The sequence below is a fragment of the Orbicella faveolata genome, unplaced genomic scaffold (genome assembly GCF_042242905.1).
Source record: "Orbicella faveolata isolate gen_17 unplaced genomic scaffold, um_ofav_v1 contig_36, whole genome shotgun sequence".
Taxonomy (NCBI): domain Eukaryota; kingdom Metazoa; phylum Cnidaria; class Anthozoa; order Scleractinia; family Merulinidae; genus Orbicella; species Orbicella faveolata.
Genome location: NW_028301565.1, coordinates 3,936,898 through 3,961,744, shown reverse-complemented (window position 1 = coordinate 3,961,744; position 24,847 = coordinate 3,936,898). Strand labels below are relative to the sequence as shown.

Below are 24,847 nucleotides of genomic sequence, written 5' to 3'. Positions count from 1 at the left end.
GTCCCATACGGGAGCATGGTCATAGAAAACGAGATTCACAAGTGGCTTGAAGATTCGCCGTGTTCTTTTGGTTTGCTGCAGTTCACCATCGCCGAGGGATTCCTATTTTGCGGGTTATTCATAGCGATGTTTGCGCTGCAATCGTGGTGATGAACCAGATTGCCGAGCTAAAGAGCAATTGCAAGAAGGGTACAATGTGCGAACAAAACGCTTTGGCGAGAACTGATTCGATGGAAATATAACTTATGACCAGCTCCAGTATATTAACTAGAAACCGTAAAAAATTACACAGAGGTTATTGATTACGGCCGGACCGTAAAAAGATTCTGTTATGTATGGCGATACCGTTGAGCATGACACACGTTTGTCCAGTTTTGTTGGTTAACCAATCACATTTAACCTCGCTGTTGAAGCTTTGATTCAGCATGGCATTCGCGACTGAACATGTAACAGGAAAAACATTACTCCTAATTAGACGCCATTCAAAGTCGCAAATCCTTGATATTCTTTGATAATTTCTAGACTCATAAAATCCCTCTGTCTTGATAATCTTAAATGGTCTTTATTTTGACAACATTTTATTCTCTCAACAAAGACTTAATTAAATCCATACCACAGATGTACTCTTGGGACCATTCATCAATGCACTATATATGACGTGTTAACGACCTTTTTGAATAATGTAGTTGTTATTCGCCTGTTTAAATTAGATTTTAAATTGACAGGATGATAAAACTCGCTATCTGAAGATTACAGTATGGTTTATTTCTTTAAAATTTGCACAATTTTTTTTGTCTTTTTCAGCTTTACGTGCACATAAAGTCAATGTTTACAGTTTTTAGTACAACTTTCACTAAAACTAGATCTAATATGAAATATTTGCATATTAGAATTTTGTAGAGATACATCTATTTTAATATGTACATTTAGATACTGTTTTAAATTTTTAAAGATTAAAGTGTTCACACGATTTTCATCCCTTTTTAACAATCTTCTAGTAGTGATTTCGATTTGTAAAGTTATTTAGAGTTTCGTTTCGTTTTGATCACTTAACACGGGTTCATTGGTACCTTGCGATCTTCTTGTGTTCATCAGAGTAGAATCGCGTTGTTTATGCTTTCCAAAGCGTCGTCGGAAGCAACAGGATAACATCGATTTGATCTCTGTACGAAATTCTTTACTGACTATGCAGTAAACAAGCGGATCTGCCGCAGAATTCGTGCAGGTGGACACAAGAACGGCCGAAACAAGAAGAATAGCGAAGTCCTGATAAAAGAATTTCTCCCAGTAAGCTGTGACGAGGTTGAACACATTTAACGGGAGCATGGTCAAAGCAAACAAGATCACTAGTGGCTTGAGGATTCGCTGTGCTTTTTTGGTTTGCTGCATTATGGCTTTCGTGTTCATCACCGACGAGGAATCCTTGACTTGCGGTTCAGTTTCTGTTTCGTGTTGAAATAACCTTGATCTTTCTGAAACTCTTTTCCCGATCCTCTGGTAGCAGAAGGTTATTATGCTGAGTGGCAAAAAGTACTGCAGTGTGCCGTTGAGGGTGACCAAACCGCGTCTTACAGTTTTGGGAAAAGGGGCATGGCATCTTCGCCGATGTGAATCGTACACATGTTGAATGTACACTGGGAGGGAAGCTGTGACGAAGGACATCACCCATATAGCGATTATGATCCACCGAGATCGCTTTACAGACCGGCTTCTACCAATCCGCATCATTTTCCAGGCGATGTTCGCGTAGCGCTCTACTGCAATCGTGGTGATGGACCAGATTGACGCCGTAAAGAACAACTTCGAAATGGGTGTGATGTACAAGCAAAGCGCTTTTCCGAGAACCCATTCGTATGGATAATGAACTTTCAAAACACCTACGGGGAGAATGAACAACAAAACGCCCAGATCTGCCAATGCTAGACTTAAAAGATACTGGCTCATTGCAGACAGCACTTGTGGTCTTCTAATGATCGTTGCGCAAACGATAACATTTCCAACTACACCCAAAAGGCCGATGATGATAAAAACGCAAAGTTCGAAGATTGTGAAGCCAATTGGTGGCGTTAGGTAAATCCCGTCTGTACCGCTTGTCGGGGCGCCATCTTTTCTGTTTAAAGAAGTATTATTTGACATTTCCCCTTGGTGTTCGCTTGACCTCGGCAAGGAATGTTGAATCTAATTACGGACAGCCTTGGAACGGAGTTCTCTTGGAATTCTGCTCGTGGTGCAGGTTTCAATGGGCTGTAGTTGATCGTGGTCTAAACGAATGGTAAATATATACATTGCCTCATGAATATTCATTTAAACACAAAGTACTGAACGATGATCATAAATATTTTATTTGAACAATCACAGTGAAGTTATGACGTATCTGATATTCGCTTTAATAAAACATTTTCATCTGAACGAAATGCACTTTTTATACATACTACTTGGCTTCATTTTTGTTTTTCGCTCTTAAATCCATTTTGTTATCTAATTTGTCCTTAAGAACTGCACGCAATGTCTTGAAAAGAAGGGGAAAAAAGCTAAAAAGTGTCCACGAAATTTTAGTTACGATTTCATTTGCCTGCATGAATTAAAAAGCAGTGACATTTCTTGTTTTAAAAATACTGACAAACAATCAGTAGTTGCCAGCGGGATAATTATGAAACGAGCTGAATTTTTAGTTAGGCTGTCTAGCTGATCTTTATTAATAGCCTCGCTGTTCCTGCATTTTAAAGCCGATTAAAAACATTTTCGGTTGCTTCAAATCCTTCATGTTTTTCATGCCAAAATGCGCTTTCACATTTATAAATTTGGAGCGAAATGCTTGTGTAACACTGCCACACCCATCGCATCTTATACAAATAAATCTTGTTAATGCTGAAAATTAGAATGTTAGTGTAAGTTCAAAGTGTATTGAGAATGCTGACTTTCAGGCGAAGAACAATTTTTTACGTGTATTTCGGAATTGAAAATTAATCGCGCGCTAATTAATTAAATAGGCCTTGTAGAAGTCAACATGCAGCACAGAATAATCTTTTTACCGAACGGAACCGAAAAATAAAAGTTTACTAACCGGTAGATTAAGAAGAAGGAGATAATGAATCATAAAGAAGAATGAATTGCCAAGATAACGCAAGACGATAAGGCGGAAAATGAAACTAACAATTTAATTCCTTTTATCATTTAATAGCCAGTTGGCTTTTGGTTTTTAAGAAAATTAAAATACACGTAAAACCTTTTCTTTTTGCCATTATATAAGGTTATGAGATATAAATTTAAAAATATTTTATGTAGACCTTCTCCTTGAACTTACCGCTCTTATATATAAAATAGCTGGAAAAAGCTTTTTTGTTAAAACACCTGCAGACGTTTTAAGTCCGTGGTTTTCATTGTGAGACAAACACGTGTCCTTGCGTATTTTCCCTTTGCTACTTCTTCGAAATGCCGTTCTTTATTTTTGACTTGCTTTCCTCGAAGGATTCAAAGTTTGGATTAACCTTTTGGCTGAATCTTCATTCCCCGCACGTAAAAACTCACGTAATTCCTTCAACTGATTGACATCTGCCGCCATTTTCGCGGCAAATGAAAAGCACATCGTGTTGAAGTGCGCCTGCGATCCCAGTTTCGGAAGAAGCCGCTGAAACAATACGGTGCGCCGTGAACGCAGTATCGACGTGTCGAAATACATTCAATTTTTCCGATTATCTTGTAATATTCAGATATTATTTTACTGGGAACGGAAAGGTGAGTTGTATACTAGCTACCATATCCGATTGATTTTCCTAATATAAAGGTTTAAAAACAAAAGTTGTGTCGTGGTTTTCTTTAGTTATCGGACAAAACGCGAGTCGCCAGCTGGCGACCAGTTCTGAAAATTTAGTCGCCAGTGCTCAATTTTTGGTCGCATTGGCGACCAGTGAGTCGCAATTTCGAGCCCTGGAAATGTGATCCAAACAAATATAGGGCATGTTCATTAGACATTGTTGAGTCCTGTCTTACTGGTTTTAAAAGTGTCAATGTCATGGAATGGATCTGCATGACTTGCAATAAAAAAAAGTCTAAAAAAAGTCTAAAAAGTAATTGTCTAACTTGCAATAAAAAAGGTCTAAAACAAGGTAGGTTACCCAGCTGTTTTAAAGCCAATAAGATAATAATAATAATAAAATATTTATATAGCGCCAATATCCTAAAAGTTCAAAAGCGCTTTACAGTTAGAAATAAGATGGGTTTTCCTTATAAGCCCAATGTATTGAATTTCACATCACTAGAAGAGCGACTAATATTACCTCGTATACCTTCTATGCAAATCCGTGAACTACCTAGGGGTGGTCAATTGTCTAGTCATGGAAACATTGTCAATGTGCCAAGTGATGTAAATTCAACTGTTCATTGTCTCCCAAGGCGAAGAAGCGAATCACAGACCATTCCAATAAAACTTAAAAGGCGACTTGGTTACAAGCATCACTATCAGTTTCAGAATGTCAGATCTAAGAAAGTATTAGATGCAGCCAAATATCTTGTAGACACTAGTGAATTATTTAAAATTGAAGGCATAAAAGAGCAAAATGCATGGATAAATGGCATAACTTTGCAACCCATGAAGAGTGGGGTGAGTTTGTTCAAAACCCTAATACATCCAGTGCTGATGTGCAAACTAATGAAACTATCACAAATTGTCAAAACAATATTTGCACCGCTGATGTTCATAATCCAGACAGAGAAAAAGACACTAAAGGATCATGTTTCCTGTCAAAATGTTATATATATTAGATGAAGACCTTATTTCTATAAACATGCTCAACTAACGGCTGCTTATTAACGTGATGCACTTTTCAACTAAACACCTTACAAATGGAACACTTCTTAGTTCCAAAAGAAGCAAAGGACAGCACTTCGTAGAATAATTACCACATACCATGAGGTAGCTCGAAGGAGCCTTTGATTTTTTCTCTTTATGGTTACACTGAAACAATTTACATGCTACCGAAAATTAATTATTACAGTCAAGTGAACTTTCAATCAATAGACATGTGTGTGACATCCAAGTAATTTGATGAATTTTACAATAAGTATCTTGAATACGTAGCAAGCAGCAAAACATCTCTCAATCTGCAAAGGTATTGCAAACTATTAAACGTTAACTTGAAAAAGGCAGTATTTGGAGAAAGTTATGTGCTTTGGACACTTCTTCCCTTTGACAGCTACAAATCAATGTCACTCGTAAGATACGAAATTGAAAAGGAGAGTTGCCACTACCACGCTATTTTGTTCTTTAGAAAACCTTTTTTTATCAGAAATTTGAGGTTGAGATTTCCCCCCCACAATTTAAAAAGAAGTATTACCTGAAATCCTGAAATAAGAAAATCCTTAGCCAAATTTTGCATGTTCTTATAAAAAAAAAAAAATTGTACCCTGCGAATACAATCGCCGTCCATGCATCATTGATCGTTAAACAAGACTTCGTTCAAGCCATTCTCCCCATGTAAACGTCAGAGGGCTGTATTCCCTGTCTCCGAGTGCCCACATCGTTTAGGATTACCCACAAACTTTCTAAATTCAAAAGAATGATTTAAGCGAACTTTATTACAAAGTGCGGCAGCTTGATTTATTACAAAGTTCGGCAGTCTCTTATTACAAAATGCGACAGCTTTTTTACTACAAAGTGCGACTAGTGTTATTACAAAGTGTGACAGGTATCAAAAAGTGCGACAATTTTATTACAAAATTGCGATAGGTATTATTGTTATTATTAGTGTGGCGATTATTACAAAGTGCGACAGAACAGGAGCTTAGTCAGGGCAATGTAAATGCGTGTAATTCAATTTTATGGAGATATAAACTAAGATAAAAGGGTAACAAAAATGTCAGTGGTCCTTTAAGGCAAATCGAACTATCCACGACCAACCACTGTTTGCATCTTTAGTGTACCTGCCAGCAATATAGTACAAAGGAATAAAAAGCGACTAAACAACTGGGAATTTTGTCCCCAAGAGGGAGCTTTCCAAGTATTCCTTCGCAGCAGATTGTCGCTATGCGGAATGCAATTCCTGATGAGCAGAAAAAGCAGATTTCCAACGGTAACACCGCCTTGCAAACTCTTATCGTACGGAGTCTTACTGATTGGTCCCATAGCCCGATGGAAAATAATGCGAGGAATGCCGAAGCGCAAGTGGTACTGCAATCTCTGCCTGCTGGAGCAACCGAGAATGAGTGGTTTCATTCTCTAGACGCATTGGAACTTCACTCAGCTCTCGTGCGAACAGGACAAAACGAGGTTTCCGCAGAATCAGGAACGATGGAGGCGTTCAGTTTGATGCTGAAGGCCCCCCTGACAATTTACCTCCCAGGATACACCGAACTGTACCCTCAGGCAGTACAACTCGGGCCCGATAACGAGGAGTATCTTGTCGGAATCTACGACGGCCCTCATTTCTTCCTTGCTGTACCGAGGAGGTGGATTAAAGACCAGCAGGAGCAACACAAAGGTATGTTCTGGATGCTTTCAAACTTAATGTCTCTTATTATAACACCGGAGGACAAGTTTTTCACCGTAGGACAAATTTTTCAAAATTCTCTCAAATCCCGTTTAAACTCTCCAGGATGAGAAAAAGTGACACCATTGAATGTTCAAGAGTCTTTATTCGGTAAATTACCCATACATTGAACGAATTTAACGTTAACTCCTGATCTCCATACAAACTATTATATTACGCTTGGGTGACCTGTGGTAATTATTAAACTAATAAAAGAAAAAGTAATTAGCAGTAACAACAACAACAACAACAACAACAATAATAATAATAATAATATATCTTTTATATAGTCGATAAAAGTGCCGTTTTTTGTCACTGACTTGTATATTTTAGCAAGACGTTTCGGCTAACTCTTACGCCTTCATCAGTTGAAAAAACCGCTTGATGTTACGCGTGATTTAAAAACTTTTTTAAATTGAAACGTTGCGCGTGCTGTATGACCGTGACTCGAGAGAATTTTAAATGCGTGCTAAGCACTTTTAGAGTATCACCTAACTAGCGGACTAACGAAAATCCTGCATTTTAATTTTAAATGCGTGCTAAGCACTTTTAGAGTATCACCTAACTAGTGGACTAACGAAAATCCTGCATTTCAATTCTCTACGCTACCAGAGGACTCGTGGGCTTCGCCTTATGGGCTATTGACCCGTAGCCCTTGCGGGCAACGGGTCTTATTGTTAAGTAGACTTCTGGGATGACCATGTGACCATTCCCAGCGTTCGGGTCTTTTACAGACATCCAGGCTTCTAGAAAAAGCCGCTGATGGTAATGTACCTCATGTCCGACGACTTCAACGTCTTCAAAATCCATGTCATGATGACATTCGTGAACACGGCAAGCAAGTTTGGAGCTATGATCGAACATCAAGACAGCCTTTTTGTGGTCGGAAACCCGAGCATATCTCTTATATCTCTGTTTGTTTTGTCGCTCCATGTTTGTGCCTCCGCTACTTCAATTAGAATGGAAGTTGAGCGCCGTAAATTAATACGGTAATAACACTGTAAAAATAAATTTTAAATTAAAGGGAACTAACGTTTATATCTTGTTTTGACAGAAAAAAAAACAGATCAGGGGAGTGGGTACTAAGTAAGCCATTAAAAAGAGCAGGGAAATCAAACAAAAAAACAATTGGTAAGTGCCAAGATCAACTCTCTCGACAAAACCTTAGGAAGCCTATTTACAACAATGGCACAGTTATTTCTTGGTAGTTTATGATTATAAAAGTGGCAATGATTATATATTATTACCCTCAGTTTAGGAAGTGGACCCTTTCCCAGATAGCCACCGACGCACCAAAGACAGCGAATATGAACCCTCAAACACCGACGGTAAGTCACTAAGGAAGTATAATTGTTATTTATACATTTAAAAGTTATCGAGAGAGAGGGAGGACATAAACATGGCCATATAGTTACTTCGTCAAGCTTATACAAAGTAGAAATTAGTTTAATACTGTCAGGAAGGGATTGAAATATTGCAATTTTTCTCAGAGGCTGGAAGATCTTTAAAAGAACTAGTGCTAGTGATTTAACTCTTGTCATAACCTTACGTATCCCTGTTGCCGAATTTCCAAAGAAGTATTTTTTTTTTTTGGTGACTCCATCACGACGGCTTAGAAACTAAGGTGTTATTATAGACTCGGACATGGAAAACTTTACGTATTATTACCTGAAAGTTCTTACTTAATATGTTCCTTACTGTCTGACACGGTAATGGTTGACATGATTCAATCTTCTAGTGAAGTGCAACATGTGACTGTACCTAGTCATGGCTTCTACTATCTTGACACTACTCAGGAAAATACTACTTTTAATTCCATATTCATATATAGAGTTAAAAGTAGTATTTTCCCGACTATATATATAGGAAGAAGCTTACACACAACCAACCTGCCAGATGAAGTACTACAGGAAGTGTTTGAATATGTACGGTTCAATGGCGGAGATGCAGCCATTGCAACTCTCAATTTGATATGCAGCAGGTGGAGTGCACTTGTGGGAGATGATATTTTTCGCCGCCGTGCGCATTTTAGATGGCTTTCAACAGTTCATGATTGGGAGAAGGCCTCCCCTGAATTTAGCGAACAATATTATGTTATGTATGACATGTATGAGTGCTTAGGTTGCCAACGAGAATCCATAAACACAAGCAAGAATCCCACGTTTACTAGTTACAAGGCTCCGCTCTAGACTCGGACAATATGGCGGCAGACTCTCTCAAGTGTCGAGTGTTGTTGTTTCTTCCATTCTTGTGACGAACAAAGCGAAAGCGACTACAGAAAAGGAGGAAAACGAAACGTTTTAGGGTTAGGGATAAAAATCTACTGCGGCCTCCGCAATTTTGTTCAAATGCTCAGACGCGGGGGAATCTGGAACGACTGACCAGACGTAGTGAATTTCTCTGTGCTTATGCGATGTCTCGTTTTCACACGCTATAAGACGAACGCAAGCACAAGCGCAAGCACAAGAAAAGGAATAAAGGTGATCTCTTTGCTTGTGCTTGCGCTTGTACTTATGTATTCTTGCGCCGAGTCCGTTTTCACGGTGAAATTAGAGTTGTTTATGTTTCTTGCGTTTGTGCTTGTATTTGCGTCACTAGTGAAAACCAGGCTTTTAAAGTTTAACATTTTTATTTATTAATATAAACCCAGACTTGGGACTTATATTTCATGTGACAAAAGCCTTTATTTTGCCAGCAATTTAATCTCTGAACGAAGGCTTTCTTAAATCCACGTAACATATCTATTTAAAAACAGATGTACTGTAAATGCAATATTTATGATATGATAACGGCCTTTTTGAATAATGTAGTTGCTATCCGCCTGTTTAAATGAATTAAAATTGAGAGCGCATGTGATGCCAAATCTCGCCATCTGAAGATGATATTATGGTTAATTTCCATCTTTGGTGTTGTTCTCCTTTATAAAGTGCACATTAAGTCAATGTTTCTATTTTTTTAAATACATTTTCCACTATGAGATCTTTGTTCTAAAAAATTAATTTACATATGAAAGATTTTGTAGTGATACATCTATCGTAATACATCCATTTGTGTTTTCTTTTTTAACATTTCTAAGGACTAATGTATTTGATTCCTTCTTAACAATCTTCTAGTATTGATTTAGATTTGTAAAGTTATTCAGAGTTTGGTTCCGTTTTGATCACTTAACAGGGATTCATTTGTACCAATAGATCTTCTTGTGTTCATGAGAGTAGAATCGCGCTGTTTCTGCTTTCCAAAGCGTCTTCGGAAGCAACAGGATAACATCGACTAAATTTCCGTGCAAAATTCGTGATGAATATGCAATTCTGCCACAGAATTCGTGGATGTAGATATAAGAACTGCCTAAAAAAAAAAAAGGGAATAGGGTATAGCCCTGATAAAAGAAATTGTCCCATTAAGCTGAGCCGAGATTGAACACATTTAGGGACTGGTCGAAAAGTATTGGGCGGAGGGGGCGGAGCAACGATTAATTTAAAAAAATAATTCGTTTGAATAATCAAAGTCTTGATATTTAATACTGAAATAGTTGGCCATACATTTAAATTTTGTACGCATCGAGCCGAACTAAGAAACTCTCATTCCTCTTTTGTGTCTTAATACAAAACGTAACTTATAATAGGTGAATGTTCTGTATTGTTCCATCTGGTAAGGGCAACTAAAATGAATTTGGGATCATTGGTTAGTAATAAATAAATCAATCAAGATATGTGTGAGTCTAAGGACTCACTATAGCCTTTTTCTAGATGGATCACTGTTCCACGCAAAGCGAAGACCGGACGTTTTTGGTTAAGTTTTATCAAGGGTTTACGCACATGACTTAAGGTTCCGATAGTAAAGGGAAACAACATTTTTTTTAGAGGCCTTTGTATTACTGTTAAGAAATAAATCTAGCACATAAATAAAACCACAAGTTCAGACACAAGATATGATTTTGTTGGATTATGCAACCCAAAAATGTCATGTTTTATAAGGGCGGGTATGTAATATTCAACCTTTATTTAGGGGTGGGTCGCTCAGTTTTGTGCCAAGTGGAGGGAGTGGATCATGTCTTTTCTATCCAACACATTTCTAAATGCTCTCGCCCACCACCCATCAAACCACCCAACTCGGCACCCCCTCCTCCCCTATTTTTCCTATAATTTTCGATCAGTCCCATATGGGAGCACGGTCATAGCAAACACGATCACCAGTGGCTTGAAGATTCGCTGTGTTCTTTTGGTTTGCTGCAGTTCACCATCGACGAGGAATTCCTATTTTGCGGGTTATTCTTACCTTGGTAGGCAGTATTTTTGCGATGTCTACACTGCAGTCGTGGCGATGAACCAAATTGCCGAGCTAAAGAGCAATTGCAAGAAGGGTACAATGTGCGAGCAGAGCGCTTTGGCGAGAACTGATTCGATGGAAATATAATTTATAGCTGCAGTATATTAACTAGAAACCGTAAAAAATTACACAGAGGTTATTGATTACGGCCGGACCGTAAAAAGATTCTGTTATGTACGGCGATACCGTTGGGCATGACACACGTTTGTCCAGTTTTGTCGGTTAACCAATCACATTTAACCTCGCTGTTGAAGCTCTGATCCAGCATGGCATTCGTGACTGAGAATGTAACAGGAAAAACATTACTCCTAATTAGACGCCATGCAAAGTCGCAAATCCTTGATATTCTTTGGTAATTTCTAGACTCATAAAATCCCTCTGTCTTGATAATCTTAAGAGTAAATGTCAGCAAAAATCAAAGATTATCGAAAAAATCGCGGACACGGCCAAAAATCGATTTGGCTCATTTTTTGCCTGTAGGTAGCCTTATATAGTAAACAAACGGAAATGGGGTTAGATGTTTGAAATATGCACTTTAACGGGAATAAACCGTTAAAAACTTTCGGCGGGTCAATTGCTCAAATTTCACCAAGCGCGATCCTGAAATTATGCACTTTTCGGACAGTTGTCATACGAACAAAAATGTAACAGAAGGACTTTTCTAGCGATAGAAATATAGAGTTGGACTTGCTTAATCAAGACAAAGTGATAGATTTTGTCTCGTGTTATTCCTGGAGGAACTACGTCTCTGTTAAGAGACGACATCTTCGGCCTTTTGAAATTAAGGCAAAGGTGGCCTAGAATAGCTTGGCAAATAATACATGTGGTAGTGTCTCAAAGTTTACAATAACACTACCAAGAAGCCTTGAAAGATAGTTCTTTTCGATTTGGGTTTTATTTCTTTGGGACCTTTGACAATCAAAAGATGACCACCGGCCGTAATTCGGTTAAATACTATGACGCCATAATGAGATGCATAATAACAAAATTAAACGCGTTGTACACAAATAACTGTTTTGGTCAGTTATATCTTCACTGGCCGTTGAAATGACTAGAAACATATTAAAATGTCTATAACTACACTTGATTTTCATATACTGTGACAGGAGAAACAAATTTCGACTTTTCCTACCCTGTGAATCGCGCCATAATTCTGCATAATTCTGCACACAACAGGTTGAACATTTGAATTGCACACAACAGGTTAAATTTGCCACACAGCCGTTAGTTTACGTTTGCTTCGCATCCAGTGAACATGAATTCGAGCATTTACATCCCTTCTGCGCCTTCTGCACTCGCCAGTTTCGAATATACTGAAAATCGTCAACACAAATTGGAGGAGATGCCACCAGCAGCGGCGAGCTCGAGTGACTGAAATGCGATATGTAGAACTCTGCTGTCACGCAACGCCCTCTTAAAAATTATATACGCACCGCGTTTTATAATCAGCGGATCAGTTATTCGTGAAACGTACAGGGCTCAGTTACTTGGAAGTGCAGGTACACTCCTGGACTAATTGTGTGAGTCGTGCAATGTATGGCTTTTTCCTCTTCTGAGGTGAAATGTCAGAAATATCCAGCCCAAGGTCGATGCACATGTCTCTCAGCCTATCCACTCTGAAAGTTGTGAGTGTACGTTTTTGTACAAGTTCGCAGATGTTAAGATCGAAAGATACAATCGGATGCTGAATAGCCACATCTCTCATCACATTCGCACACACAGCAGATAGATGACTCTCAGCTTCGGCGGAAATTTCGTCCTCGTCGGAACTCTCCATGGCCATTTCTGAGACGTCACTGGCTTTTGCTTCGTTACCGGCGGCTGTAACTTCTAATCGCTTCTTTGCTGAAAGACGGCTAAAGAAGCCACTAATCTGCTGCGACGTGAGGACTTCATCAGGTTGAAATCGGCGTTCCCCCGCTTGGTCTCTTGCTAAGCTCATTGCTTTCGAAACTTCCTGTGGATCGCTTTTCCGTCCACTTTGCTCCCCTTTTTGAAATTGGTCAGTTAAGAATTCGGTCTGTTTCTTTGTAAAACGCACTTTTTTCTTAATTGTCTTCAGGGCCCAACCCATTGGAAGAGGCAGCAAGGCGTCACTCTTTGCTTGGACAGTAACTTGAACGTTTGGAATTTGACTGCATCCCTCCGTCAGCTTGGAAGAATATTCTCTTTTAGCTCTATCGTAGAGAGTTTCCTGTTCGAGCATCATTTGGTGTTTTCCAGTATCTAGGTGTGTCTGGAGGTTTGCAAAGCGACTGTATGCTTTTACACATCCATCCTCTGGACACGGGAAAAGCATGTCGTCTGGCTTATTTTGACCAATACTGCTTCGATCTTGGTTTTCGTTTTCAGTTGACAAATCTACTTTGACAGAGCTTTTCTTGATATGTCGGTGTCTCACAATCTTGAACGGCGGTGCGCCACTTACATTCTGCGATGGGGGTTCTAGGATTTCCAATTTTTCGGGCTGCTTCATGACGCCTTCGAACTTTGCCCATGGCACTACTTTACCGGAACCCACATTGAATGCTCTCCACACTCGTACGCCAGTTTCATCGTACTCAAAATTGTTGAGTAAGCTTATGCCATCCCATTTGATATTAAAGGTGCTTGACGGCTTGGCAGCAACATAGCTTGTTTTCACTCCTGTGGTTCCTTGGCCAGATTCAATGGCTGTTTTGAGCTGTAAAGCGTTGATGACATCATTGCCTTCGTTTACGTACCTTCCAACGTCTCCTTTGATTGTTGCTGCTTTGCGATCACATACCCCCTTTCCACCTTGAGGGTCCGAGAAGTCGTTTCTTACAACAGCCACTCCTACGGCATCACCGGCCAGCTTAGCTGAGATGATTGAATTTCCGCTATGATAACAGCCAGCGTTATCTTGTTTTTAATAAGCCATTTCCAAGTCTGGAATTTCCTTTTTCAGGGTGGTGAGGCAGTCAAGCATTATCGAAGCCACAGTCACACTGTCTTGGGCGCAGCTTTGAAATACGTGAACAAGTGTTTGCGATTCAAAGTGCTCAGAACCCTCTGACCGTCTTATGGCAACGCTAATGTGCCATGGCAATCCTCGCTTCGCAAACCAGTCTGACTGTGCCTCTCTATTTTTTCGGGGCATATATTTCATTGCCCAGTCCTGGACTAACAACACCGATCGGCTGTCGAGTTTGGCTAAAACTGAATGCTTCGCCTCAGCTTGGTGGACTGAACGTAGCTGATGGGCTTTCCAGCTAATGATATCATCCCTTGCCTGTTTGATAGTATGCAGCATGTCAGCTTGATCTTCTGCTGACGAGAGCGCAATTGAACACTCATCTTCTATGGTACGCATGACTTCCTCTAACTCATAACACTGCACACATGACTCATTGTGGAGGTGGTCGCAGGAGCTCCGAAATTCTGCATTGCTTGGATCACTTAGCGCATAAATTCGACAATGATCGGGAACCTCTGAGGCCTCCACTGCATGTACCTAAAAAAAGAAGTAAAATGACAACCGCGTGATTCAGTGCATATTTGCAAAGCAACGCATGCGCATCGACATTTCAGAAAGATTACTTAACCGATTCTCAGGGTTGTATACATGTGTGTAAGCGTATTACAGTGAATTGCAACCTCTTGTTTCATGAATTAAGCATAAAAAAGACTTGGAGAGAAAGAAAAAGGTAGCCGTATATCATAGTAAGAAGTCTACTACATCACTTCCGCAAAGACAACGCATAATAATAAAATATGCACCCACCTTGTAGTCGCCCTTTAGGTACTGCTTCGACAAACGAAGTTGCTGCTTAATTTCCCTCGCCCATTGTTGAGTCTTGCCACAGTCAACAAGCTTGTCTACGAGTTTCTCTAAATGATCAAATGCTTCCGCTCCTTGTGCTGAAAAGTTATCAAGTCCTTGCAGAGACTTGCGAACAGATGAAGAACACACGGCCAAAACTCTCTGTAGGGTTCTCTTACTCATAGGCTCAAAGTTGGTTTCACAGCAGTATTATTGATACTGCTGGACAATGCGCTCTGGTATCATTGTTCTGATCACATTGGGTGTTTTTATGATCTCACCAGTTGACAATTTCAGAAGTTTTTCCCCAAAAGGAACATCTTGAATTACGCGTGGACTCGTTATGAAAGAAACAAAATGTTCTAATTTTACAGGTTCAATTCTCATTCTCTTTTTCTCCTGGTTTGGAAGAGGAGCAGCTCTTCCATGTAACAGCCTGTGGCGTCGGGCAATGTTGTAGCGATAGCTAGTAACGGCTGGAATAAACTCTCTCATCTCCTTAAGGGATAACTTATCTGCCATCAAAGAGAGTATTTGTCGTCTGGTGCTCCAATGTTGCGCGTTCAAGTAGCTCTCAACAAATGCACTAAGAAGCTCCGTCTCTTTTTCACTTCTACCTTCGACCACAACCTGACTCTCTCTGCTTATAGCATGACGATCACAAAGCTCCGTCCACAGTTCTTGCGAATTTTCAGGTGCCAGAACATCAAGCATTGCAGATATACATTGCTGAGCTTTCCGTAGGTATCTGCGTTTAGTACGCTCGTGCGCTGTATTCCACGGCACTGATAACGTGTGACGTACTGGACTGACGTCTCGAAGCTGTAAGAAGCGATTAAGCTGCTCCTGGGACTCGTTGTCTAGACTGAAGCCTTCATCACTCTCTTCGGAATCTTCCTGCGGAAAAAAAAGGCTCTGCCGTCTGGATGTGGAACCTTCTGGCAGAGATTCATCACCAACAGTTACAGGACAAGTAATGGCAGGAATATCAAAGTCACTCGCTTGTTCATCAACCTGACAAAAAAGTGAACACATTGCTTTGGATGGCTTCGAAATGAGATCAACCGTGTGCAAGCGCAGGGTGTCGTGTATAAAAGCGCAAGTCGCATGCGAGCTGGAAAGTAATAGTCGATAATTAATTTAATTGACTGGTAATCTATCCTGATATCTTCATCCAGTTACTACTCAGTATTGTTTTCCATTTGGAACATTTAGAAAAAAAGTTGAGAAGCCATATATTAATTTAAAGCCTTTATTATTTGGCTATATTTTGGGATGTGATTGGCTGTCCGAGCAGGACACGCTTTTCCAATTCTTGTGCCATGCATGTCTTGCCCAGTCGTTGACGGGCGGCAATGGCGCCGTTTTGAGGATGCGCATGCAAGTTATCCTCGACACGCCCTTCTCCCGCGTGGGTTGAACCCCTGAAAAGGGCGGAGAAGGGAGAATTCAGAGAACGCGTTAAGGTTTTTCACTTTCATTAACTATATTGGATGGAAATTTTTCATAAACACTTTGAAGAAACTCACCAAGCTTAGACCACATAGACCTTCTGTGATGTTTTCCACACCTCCTGTGGCACCCAAGTCCTGCGATTCTAAATGATTTTTTGTTTTTGCCAGGGACTGTCGACATCGTACACAAATTCCTTTAATATTTGGAGAGAAAGGATTACTTTATTCTTTTCTACTTTACACATCCCCCTTGAACAAATAGCTCTGAATGTGGCAAAAGAACAAACCTAACCCAGGGAAAAAGCCCCACAAACCTCAAATTGATTACGCAATCTGTATTTTACCTTGTCACAAGTCAGTCTTTTACGTTCCTTTCCTTTTTTCCGAGCATTGTTGGAAGGAATTCTAATATCTGTAAAATATTTCAATTCGAGTGTTCCCCTTCTGATTAAGTCTTGAAGAAGGTGAAAATGTTGAGTAAATGCCTGTGTTTGAACAAGGTTCCGACGTAAAAGTATTTGCAAAACTCCTGAAAACTCGTGAGACATAAAAATAATTTTGCTGTTAAACTTGGCGTTACTTTACGCGGCAGTGAAGTGATTTGAATTAAGGATATGAAGTTTGTGATTCCCGCCAAGTACCCTGCGTGAAATGAGAAGCTATACGGATGTTTATCCTTGCATAAAGTGAGAATAAACATTGTAATCGCTTACCTGATCCGACGGGTACGAGGTTTTTCGTAAGCTCAAAAATTTGTATTGAGTGCTGCAAACTAATTCCCCTTTCTGCTGCGGGTACTTTTTCAGATTCCTTTTTGTGACCGGAGACATCCTGAGGCACAGAACATAATCTACTAGTTCTTCTCCATCCGATTCCAAGGCTTGATCGATGCAACGGGCAAACAGTCATTTCCGAAAAATTGACGGGGTTCACGAAAATCCCGCTTCTTGCTAAGAGAAGCTCTATCTCTGTCTCAACACCTGAGAACTGTAAAAAACGCTTGTGGCTTCTGATAACCTTGCTGCACGATGACAGCGATACTGTCTGAGTGGACGGATGCCTTGCGCGTTCCTCTGCACCACAAACGCCACCAACAATATCAAGGAAAGAACAAGACATTTTTTTTCTGCTGGAGTTTAAGCAACCGTTATCTTTATTACTTTCACCGACGATTATTACGCTTTTGCTTTTTGTTTACTATCGTTAACTGGTTACATTTGTTTCCCGTGGGAAAATTGAATCGTTATTTTCGTTCCATAAAGTTTTCACTGTACGTTTTAAATTTGTGACATTTTGTAAAGTCTGTTTCTTTGCTGTATCTTTTTTGTTCATGACGGCAATATATTTGTTTGGATTTTATTCGTGAGGCAGAATGTACTGTTAGTTGATCTCGTTACGTGACAGATTATCACATGTCACGCAGTCGACACGCAGACAGGAACCTGTGCAAATCGCTAGCGGTGCCTGCCATGTTGTACAGGATCTTTCGTGTGTGGGACGTCAAAAAAGCCGAAATTAGGATCAAAGTAGACTAAACGAAACTGGCTGGCGACACGCTATAGAAAATGACAACAACAAGTAACTTTTAAAGTTTACCCATCACCGGCTCAGTGGCTTCAGTGAGTGCGCCGGTCGGCCCCCTTTACACCAACTTGCAGAGGACAGTATTTCGAAAGTATCTTCCAAGCAGCATAATAAGGGCCTATAAAAGATTTCTAAGGTAAGGAACTATTGATGTCAAAGCAAACATAACAAGCTAAGTGCGGCTGCGACTCAAACAATGCTTTGCTTGTGTCACTGCAATGTTGATGTTGTTCATTTCAATATGGCGCCATTTGCAATTTTACCGAAGTTTGGTTGGTTGGTATATTGAAACAGTAGAAGATGCCAGAAAAATGAAACGATAAATTTGAAGACCTACCTCAGAAGCCCTCGTGATAGTATTGCTGGAAATTTTGAGACACTACCACATGCATTTTTGCCACAATATATTAGGCCGGGTTTGACGTGAACTAAAAATGGCGAAGACGTCCTCTGGTAATTAACCCGTGGTTTCATCAGGAAGGACACGATACAAAAAATATCAGTATATCTTGGTAAAGGAAGGCCAACTGTATATATTTATAACTTGAGAATTCCTGCTGTCGCATTTTAGTTCATCTAAGGACGGCCTGAAAACTACATAATTTCGAGCTCGCACGCACTCATTTTCGATCATGCAATTCATTACGGTTTATTCCCGTCAAAATGAATATTTACACAAACTAACCTCATTTCACTTTAGCTAGTACCTATAGCTACCTGTAGACAAAAAATGGGACGAAACGAATTTTTGACCATGTCCGCGATTTTTTTATTTTTCTTTGATTTTTAGAGACATCCACTCTTAAATGGTCTTTATTTTGACAACATTTTATTCTCTCAACAAAGACTTAATTAAATCCATGCCACAGATGTACTCTTGGGACCATTCATCAATGCAATATATATGACGTGTTAACGACCTTTTTGAATAATGTAGTTGTTATTCGCCTGTTTAAATTAGATTTTAAATTGACAGGATGATAAACCTCGCTATCTGAAGATTACAGTATGGTTTATTTCTTTAAAATGTGCACAATTTTTTTTGTCTTTTTCATCTTTACGTGCACATAAAGTCAATGTTTACAGTTTTTAGTACAACTTTCACTAAAACTAGATCTAATGGGAAATATTTGCATTTACGAATTTTGTAGAGATTCATCTATTTTAATATGTAAATTTAAATAGTGTTTTACATTTTTAAAGATTAAAGTGTTCACACGATTTTCATCCCTTTTTAACAATCTTCTAGTATTGATTTCGATTTCTTAAGTTATTTAGAGTTTCGTTTCGTTTTGATCACTTAACACGGATTCATTGGTACCTTGCGATCTTCTTGTGTTCATCAGAGTAGAATCGCGTTGTTTATGCTTTCCAAAGCGTCGTCGGAAGCAACAGGATAACATCGATTTGATCTCTGTACGAAATTCTTTACTGACTATGCAGTAAACAAGCGGATCTGCCGCAGAATTCGTGCAGGTGGACACAAGAACGGCCGAAACAAGAAGAATAGCGAAGTCCTGATAAAAGAATTTCTCCCAGTAAGCTGTGACGAGGTTGAACACATTTAACGGGAGCATGGTCAAAGCAAACAAGATCACTAGTGGCTTGAGGATTCGCTGTGTTTTTTTGGTTTGCTGCATTATGGCTTTCGTGTTCATCACCGACGAGGAATCCTTGGCTTGCAGTTCAGCTTCTGTTTCGTGTTGAAATAACCTTGATCTTTCTGAAACTCTTTTCCCGATCCTCTGGTAGCAGAAGGTTGTAATGCTGAGTGGCAAAAAGTACTGCAGTGTGGCGTTGAGGGTGACCAAACCACGGCGTACAGTTTTCGGAAAAGGGGCATAGCATCTTCGCCCATGTGAATCGTACACACGCTGAATGTACACTGGGAGGGAAGCTGTGACGAAGGACATCACCCATATAGCGATTATGATCAACCGAGATCGCTTTACAGACCGGCTTCCTCCAATCCGCATCATTTTCCAGGCGATGTTCGCGTAGCGTTCTACTGCAATCGTGGTGATGGACCAGACTGACGCCGTAAAGAACAACTCCGAAATGGGTGTGATGTACAAGCAAAGCGCTTTTCCGAGAACCCATTCGTATGGATAATGAACTCTTAAAACACCTACGGGGAGAATGAACAACAAAACGCCCAGATCTGCCAATGCTAGACTCAAAAGATACTGGCTCATTGCAGACAGCACTTGTGGTCTTCTAATGATCGTTGCGCAAACGATAACATTTCCAACTACACCCAAAAGGCCGATGATGATAAAAACGCAAAGTTCGAAGATTGTGAAGCCAATTGGTGGCGTTAGGTAAATCCCGTCTGTACCGCTTGTCGGGGCGCCATCTTTTGTGTTTAAAGAAGTATTATTTGACATTTCCCCTTGGTGTTCGCTTGACCTCGGCAAGGAATGTTGAATCTAATTACGGACAGCCTTGGAACGGAGTTCTCTTGGAATTCTGCTCGTGGTGCAGGTTTCAATGGGCTGTAGTTGATCGTGGTCTAAACGAATGGTAAATATATACATTGCCTCATGAATATTCATTTAAACATAAAGTACTGAACGATGATCATAAATATTTTATTTGAACAATCACAATGAAGTTATGACGTATCTGATATTCGCCTTAATAAAACATTTTCATCTGAACGAAATGCACTTTTTATACATACTACTTGGCTTCATTTTTGTTTTTCGCTCTTAAATCCATTTTGTTATCTAATTTGTCCTTAAGAACTGCACGCAATGTCTTGAAAAGAAGGGGAAAAAAACTAAAAAGTGTCCACGAAATTTTAGTTTCGATTTCATTTGCCTACAATGCAAGACATGAATTAAAAAGTAGTGACATTTCTTGTTTTAAAAATACTGACAAACAATCAGTAGTTGCCAGCGGGATAATTATGAAACGAGCTGAATTTTTAGGTAGGCTGTCTAGCTGATCTTTATTAATAGTCTCGCTGTTCCTGCATTTTAAAGCCGATTAAAAACATTTTCGGTTGCTTCAAATCCTTCATGTTTTTCATGCCAAAATGCGCTTTCACATTTATAAATTTGGAGCGAAATGCTTGTGTAACACTGCCACACCCATCGCATCTTATACAAATAAATCTTGTTATTGCTGAAAATTAGAATGTTAGTGTAAGTTCAAAGTGTATTGAGAATGCTGACTTTCAGGCGAAGAACAATTTTTTACGTGTATTTCGGAATTGAACATTAATCGCGCGCTAATTAATTAAATAGGCCTTGTAGAAGTCAACATGCAGCACAGAATAATCTTTTTACCGAACGGAACCGAAAAATAAAAGTTTACTAACCGGTAGATTAAGAAGAAGGAGATAATGAATCATAAAGAAGCATGAATTGCCAAGATAACGCAAGACGATAAGGCGGAAAATGAAACTAACAATTTAATTCCTTTTACCATTTAATAGCCAGTTGGCTTTTGGTTTTTAAGAAAATTAAAATACACGTAAAACCTTTTCTTTTTGCCATTATATAAGGTTATGAGATATAAATTTAAAAATATTTTATGTCGACCTTCTCCTTGAACTTACCGCTCTTATATATAAAATAGCTGGAAAAAGTTTTTTTTGTTAAAACACCTGCAGTCATTGTTTACACAATAGATGCAGAACGAAAAAATCACAAGTGTGACATAATTTTTAAAAAGCAATGATCGATCCATTTGAATGGGCATATTGTTCCACATACACATAAAATTCCTAACTTCAATCGTTGTAATAGTTTTGTGTTTAAACACCAGTCGTCAAATGATACAGTGTTAGACTAAAGCCGACTTGTCTGTCAAGAAATATGAAAAGAAATAACTTAAGGTTTGCGTGCATGAGCTGAACTGAGCGTGGGCAGGCATCTTTAGCTCCTCCAAACGGACAGAACATAAACTCAACAGTTCCCTTAGGCCAGTTATTAAGCATATAATGTAAACTGGGAGTTTTCATTGGAAAATATTCTACAAATTGGCTGAAGAGGAAATTAGCTGGAGAGGCCTGATTAGAACTAAGAGGAAAAGTGGACAGGAAAAAGTTGTTTTTGCGTTATTCACTTCAGGAGATCACAAATTGCTCGAGGCGTCGAGAAAGAACTGAAATAAAAGGAAATGTGTCTGATACTAAATGAGGTCTTGAAGTCGTTAACATGATGTCCAAAATTCCTTTTAAAAGGAAGGAATCCTCAAAATTATGCTTTGCTCAAGTCGGAAAAGAAATTATAGATACCAAGATGGCTATGAATGGGGAGCATGAAAGCACATAAGTAACCTTGGCCATGTTTTTCCAAATGCGATGTTCGTGGTATAATATTTTAAACTGAAATTAAAGATTATTTTAATAATACTAGTTTTGAACTCGAGCTGGACCGTCTTGGTAAATTTCGGAAATGGGTAAGTCTGCGTCAGGCGAGCCGCCCAGTACAGTAAGAAGCGATTATGAGTATTAAATTCACCGGGGACGCGTGGTCTTTAGGTTTCAAGAACACAACCCAATGACCCTGGCTAGGGCTCGAACCTGGATCAAACCTCGCTAACCATTAGGTCATCAAGCTTCCCCTGTGTTCTTAGCATAATTTTAAATCGAAAATTTAATTCTTCAATGAGTTTGTCGTTTTTTTTCTCAAATAGAAGACGCGTGCGTGTGGGTGGGTGGAAGGGGAGAGGAGGAAATTGAATGCTGGCACTTTCTTGGTTCAACAAGAGGGGAAAAAATCTCAGTCCATAAGTCGACAAGCATCGGCCAAGTGATTTCCAAAACTTGGAGTTACCTTTAATTTTAAAATTCTGCCCACCCGCTAGTACTATATCCTGCCTTTGTATTCAGTAAAGAGCAACGCCTAATTAGTTAATATCTTATGCTAAAAAGGGATGAGCACATTTGTGTTTATAAGCAAGGTGAATGTACTCCTTTGTCGCGCTGTTTGAAGATTTTACTAACAATATGTCTTGCAAGAAATTGGAAATGTTACAACTGAGCATACAGCGAGTAATGGATGCAATGAGCAGGTTTGGCAATTACAATCAAGAAGTCGTGCCTCAAGCAAGTGGCAACTACTCTTACGTTTCTTTCATCCTCTCTCGATCTCGTGTACATCCATAACGTAATGGCTTGCTAGCAGCACTTCTAGCATTCTCTTCTTAGACAAACAAACTGGACGCGAACATCATCACTAGAATTTTCGTGACAGGAAAAATATGTTGTTTACCTTTCTCTCATGACGCACCCATCTCCCGCCTTTCCTTTGAAATAGTTAAGATGTGATGTTTTTCAGTCCTTGCTTTGCACATTGCTTTTTATTATTACCATTATTTACTTATTTCAAATTTCATTTGGACAGTCGCCTTACGGGGTTATTATTTAGAGCAACTCGCTGTAGATCTCGTATAGTTGGTAGATCGAAAAGGTCAAATTATCCTCGTGAAAATTTGCGATTGTACATTTTGCGTAGGGAGTTTGAAGGGTAAAAATAAAGACAGCCAAAAATCACTTCCCCGTGGTTTTCTTGTTTATTATTATTATTATTATTATAAATGAAGGAGGCAGCGTGGCCGAGTGGTTAGGGCGCCGGACTTGAAGTCGGGAGGTCGCGGGTTCAAGTCTCTCTCTGACCACTTAGCTAGAGTTGTTTCTCGGTAGACCCTAGTTCAACTCCTCAGTCATGCTGGTAAATAGCCAACTGGTCTGCCTCCCGCTGGTTGGGATTTTTAGGCCTATTACGTTTAGTTGATATATTTGTTTCCTTCATTTAAAGTGGCATGCCTGTGAACTAGCTAGGTGTAGCTAAGAGCATTGACCACTATAAACAACCACAATGAATTTTTGTTAATATTTTGTTTTTGTGTTTGCTCAATACCTAAGATCCAACAGGAATTCTTTTTTTCACTTCCGTTTCTGTGCTAAATGCGTTTTGTGATTAAATGACACAGCAAGCAGCATACCATTAAAACAGCAAAAGTACACGAATGTCTGGGTCTAAAAAATTACCCACTTCATATTTGGCATTGAAATGCATTTTACTAGGCAGGAAACTGAGAGATCCATTCTGAAATCACAAATGACTTGTTTTCGCTGACCTTTTCTTTGGTGCAAACAATATTTTTACTTGAATAACATGTTCCGGCCTCCATGAGAAATGTAATTCGAATTCCATCAATTAAACACCTGGAGATATTCATTCAAATAAAAGGTTTGACATTTAATCGCTGGAATTTGATATGAAAAATTGTACAGTCTATTCACAAAGTCTATTCTCACACATTCCATTCACAGGGCGCATGGATTCTTCAAACTTTCTAGTATCCAGCCGGAATTCGGATATTTTGAGAAGATGAAAAAGTCTTTAACTCTTTAACATCGAAAGCAAAATTTAAGCAATCAATATCCAGACTAAGCAATACTGTTGTCGGTCTGCATAATCTATGGACGGTCAATTAATTTATATTAGTCTCATCGTAAACAGCAGATTGCCATATACTGCGTCCGTAGATAATGGATTTGACGCCAACTTTTTTTAATATAATTGCACTTACATGTTTGCATTTCCGGATCAAGAACATTCTACATACGTAAACCTATTCTTGGAGTAAAAATGACAAAACTGACAAAGCTTCGAATGAACGCTTCTCCACGCAAGCCAGCTTGCATTCTACGTAAACGTAAGACGCTGTAAGAATAAAACCTAAACCTTTTAACTGTATTTATCCCCCGAGGAACGAAGCTATGAGAAACAAATTGAAATAACCCCACTACATCAGCAGTCGAAGTACTACATTATCAGCAATAGCAACATCAACTTCAATACACATTTTCACGGTTTTTAACGCCATCTTGCTTGGGGAGGGGGGCAAACACGGTAGAAACTGCTGTCAATGAATGGGAAAAGTTACAGGTTCGATGCCCAATAATTTGAGATCGATTGTTTGAGAGCGAACATTTCTTGAGTTATACCCAGCAGAAGGTTTTATTGATTAAAGTAGAAGATATAGATTTGCTGTGAGAAGAAGAAATGCACTTTTAAATTTTCATTCAAATGTCAGCTTAATCTTCTCGCGAATTTCTCTCGGTTTCGTAAATTCTTTCACCCGGTATTTTAGTTTTTTAATTCACAAATATTTCAGAACTCGAATTTTCAGTTGGTTGTTAGATTATAGATTTC

General features: G+C 39.2%; 2 protein-coding genes, 1 long non-coding RNA gene and 1 pseudogene across 3 annotated transcripts; 1 reads left to right on the top strand and 3 right to left on the bottom strand.

The window, feature by feature from the left end:
* Positions 1–542: 542 nt before the first annotated feature.
* Positions 543–2,297, bottom strand: LOC149102064 (neuropeptide SIFamide receptor-like). Its single transcript, XM_089275359.1, has one exon. It carries the CDS (start codon positions 2,134–2,136, stop codon positions 1,024–1,026), a length of 1,113 nt encoding a protein of 370 aa, XP_089131485.1. The 5' UTR covers positions 2,137–2,297; the 3' UTR covers positions 543–1,023.
* Positions 2,298–7,022: 4,725 nt separating this feature from the next.
* On the top strand, positions 7,023–10,449 carry LOC149102063 (uncharacterized). Its single transcript, XR_016202276.1, has 2 exons — positions 7,023–7,852; positions 8,391–10,449. It is a non-coding gene; the product is annotated as an uncharacterized LOC149102063 (long non-coding RNA).
* A 1,293-nt stretch (positions 10,450–11,742) lies between these two features.
* On the bottom strand, positions 11,743–15,903 carry LOC110054130 (uncharacterized; annotated as a pseudogene).
* Positions 15,904–18,417: 2,514 nt separating this feature from the next.
* On the bottom strand, positions 18,418–20,220 carry LOC149102062 (neuropeptide SIFamide receptor-like). The gene has a single exon (XM_089275068.1). The coding sequence runs from the start codon at positions 20,057–20,059 to the stop codon at positions 18,947–18,949; it is 1,113 nt and encodes a 370-aa protein (XP_089131194.1). The 5' UTR covers positions 20,060–20,220; the 3' UTR covers positions 18,418–18,946.
* Between the last annotated feature and the right edge of the window lie 4,627 nt (positions 20,221–24,847).

Bases quoted from the DNA above. Each gene is read 5' to 3' on its own strand.
- LOC149102064 (XM_089275359.1), bottom strand. From the start codon at position 2,136: ATGTCAAATAATACTTCTTTAAACAGAAAAGATGGCGCCCCGACAAGC.
- LOC149102062 (XM_089275068.1), bottom strand. From the start codon at position 20,059: ATGTCAAATAATACTTCTTTAAACACAAAAGATGGCGCCCCGACAAGC.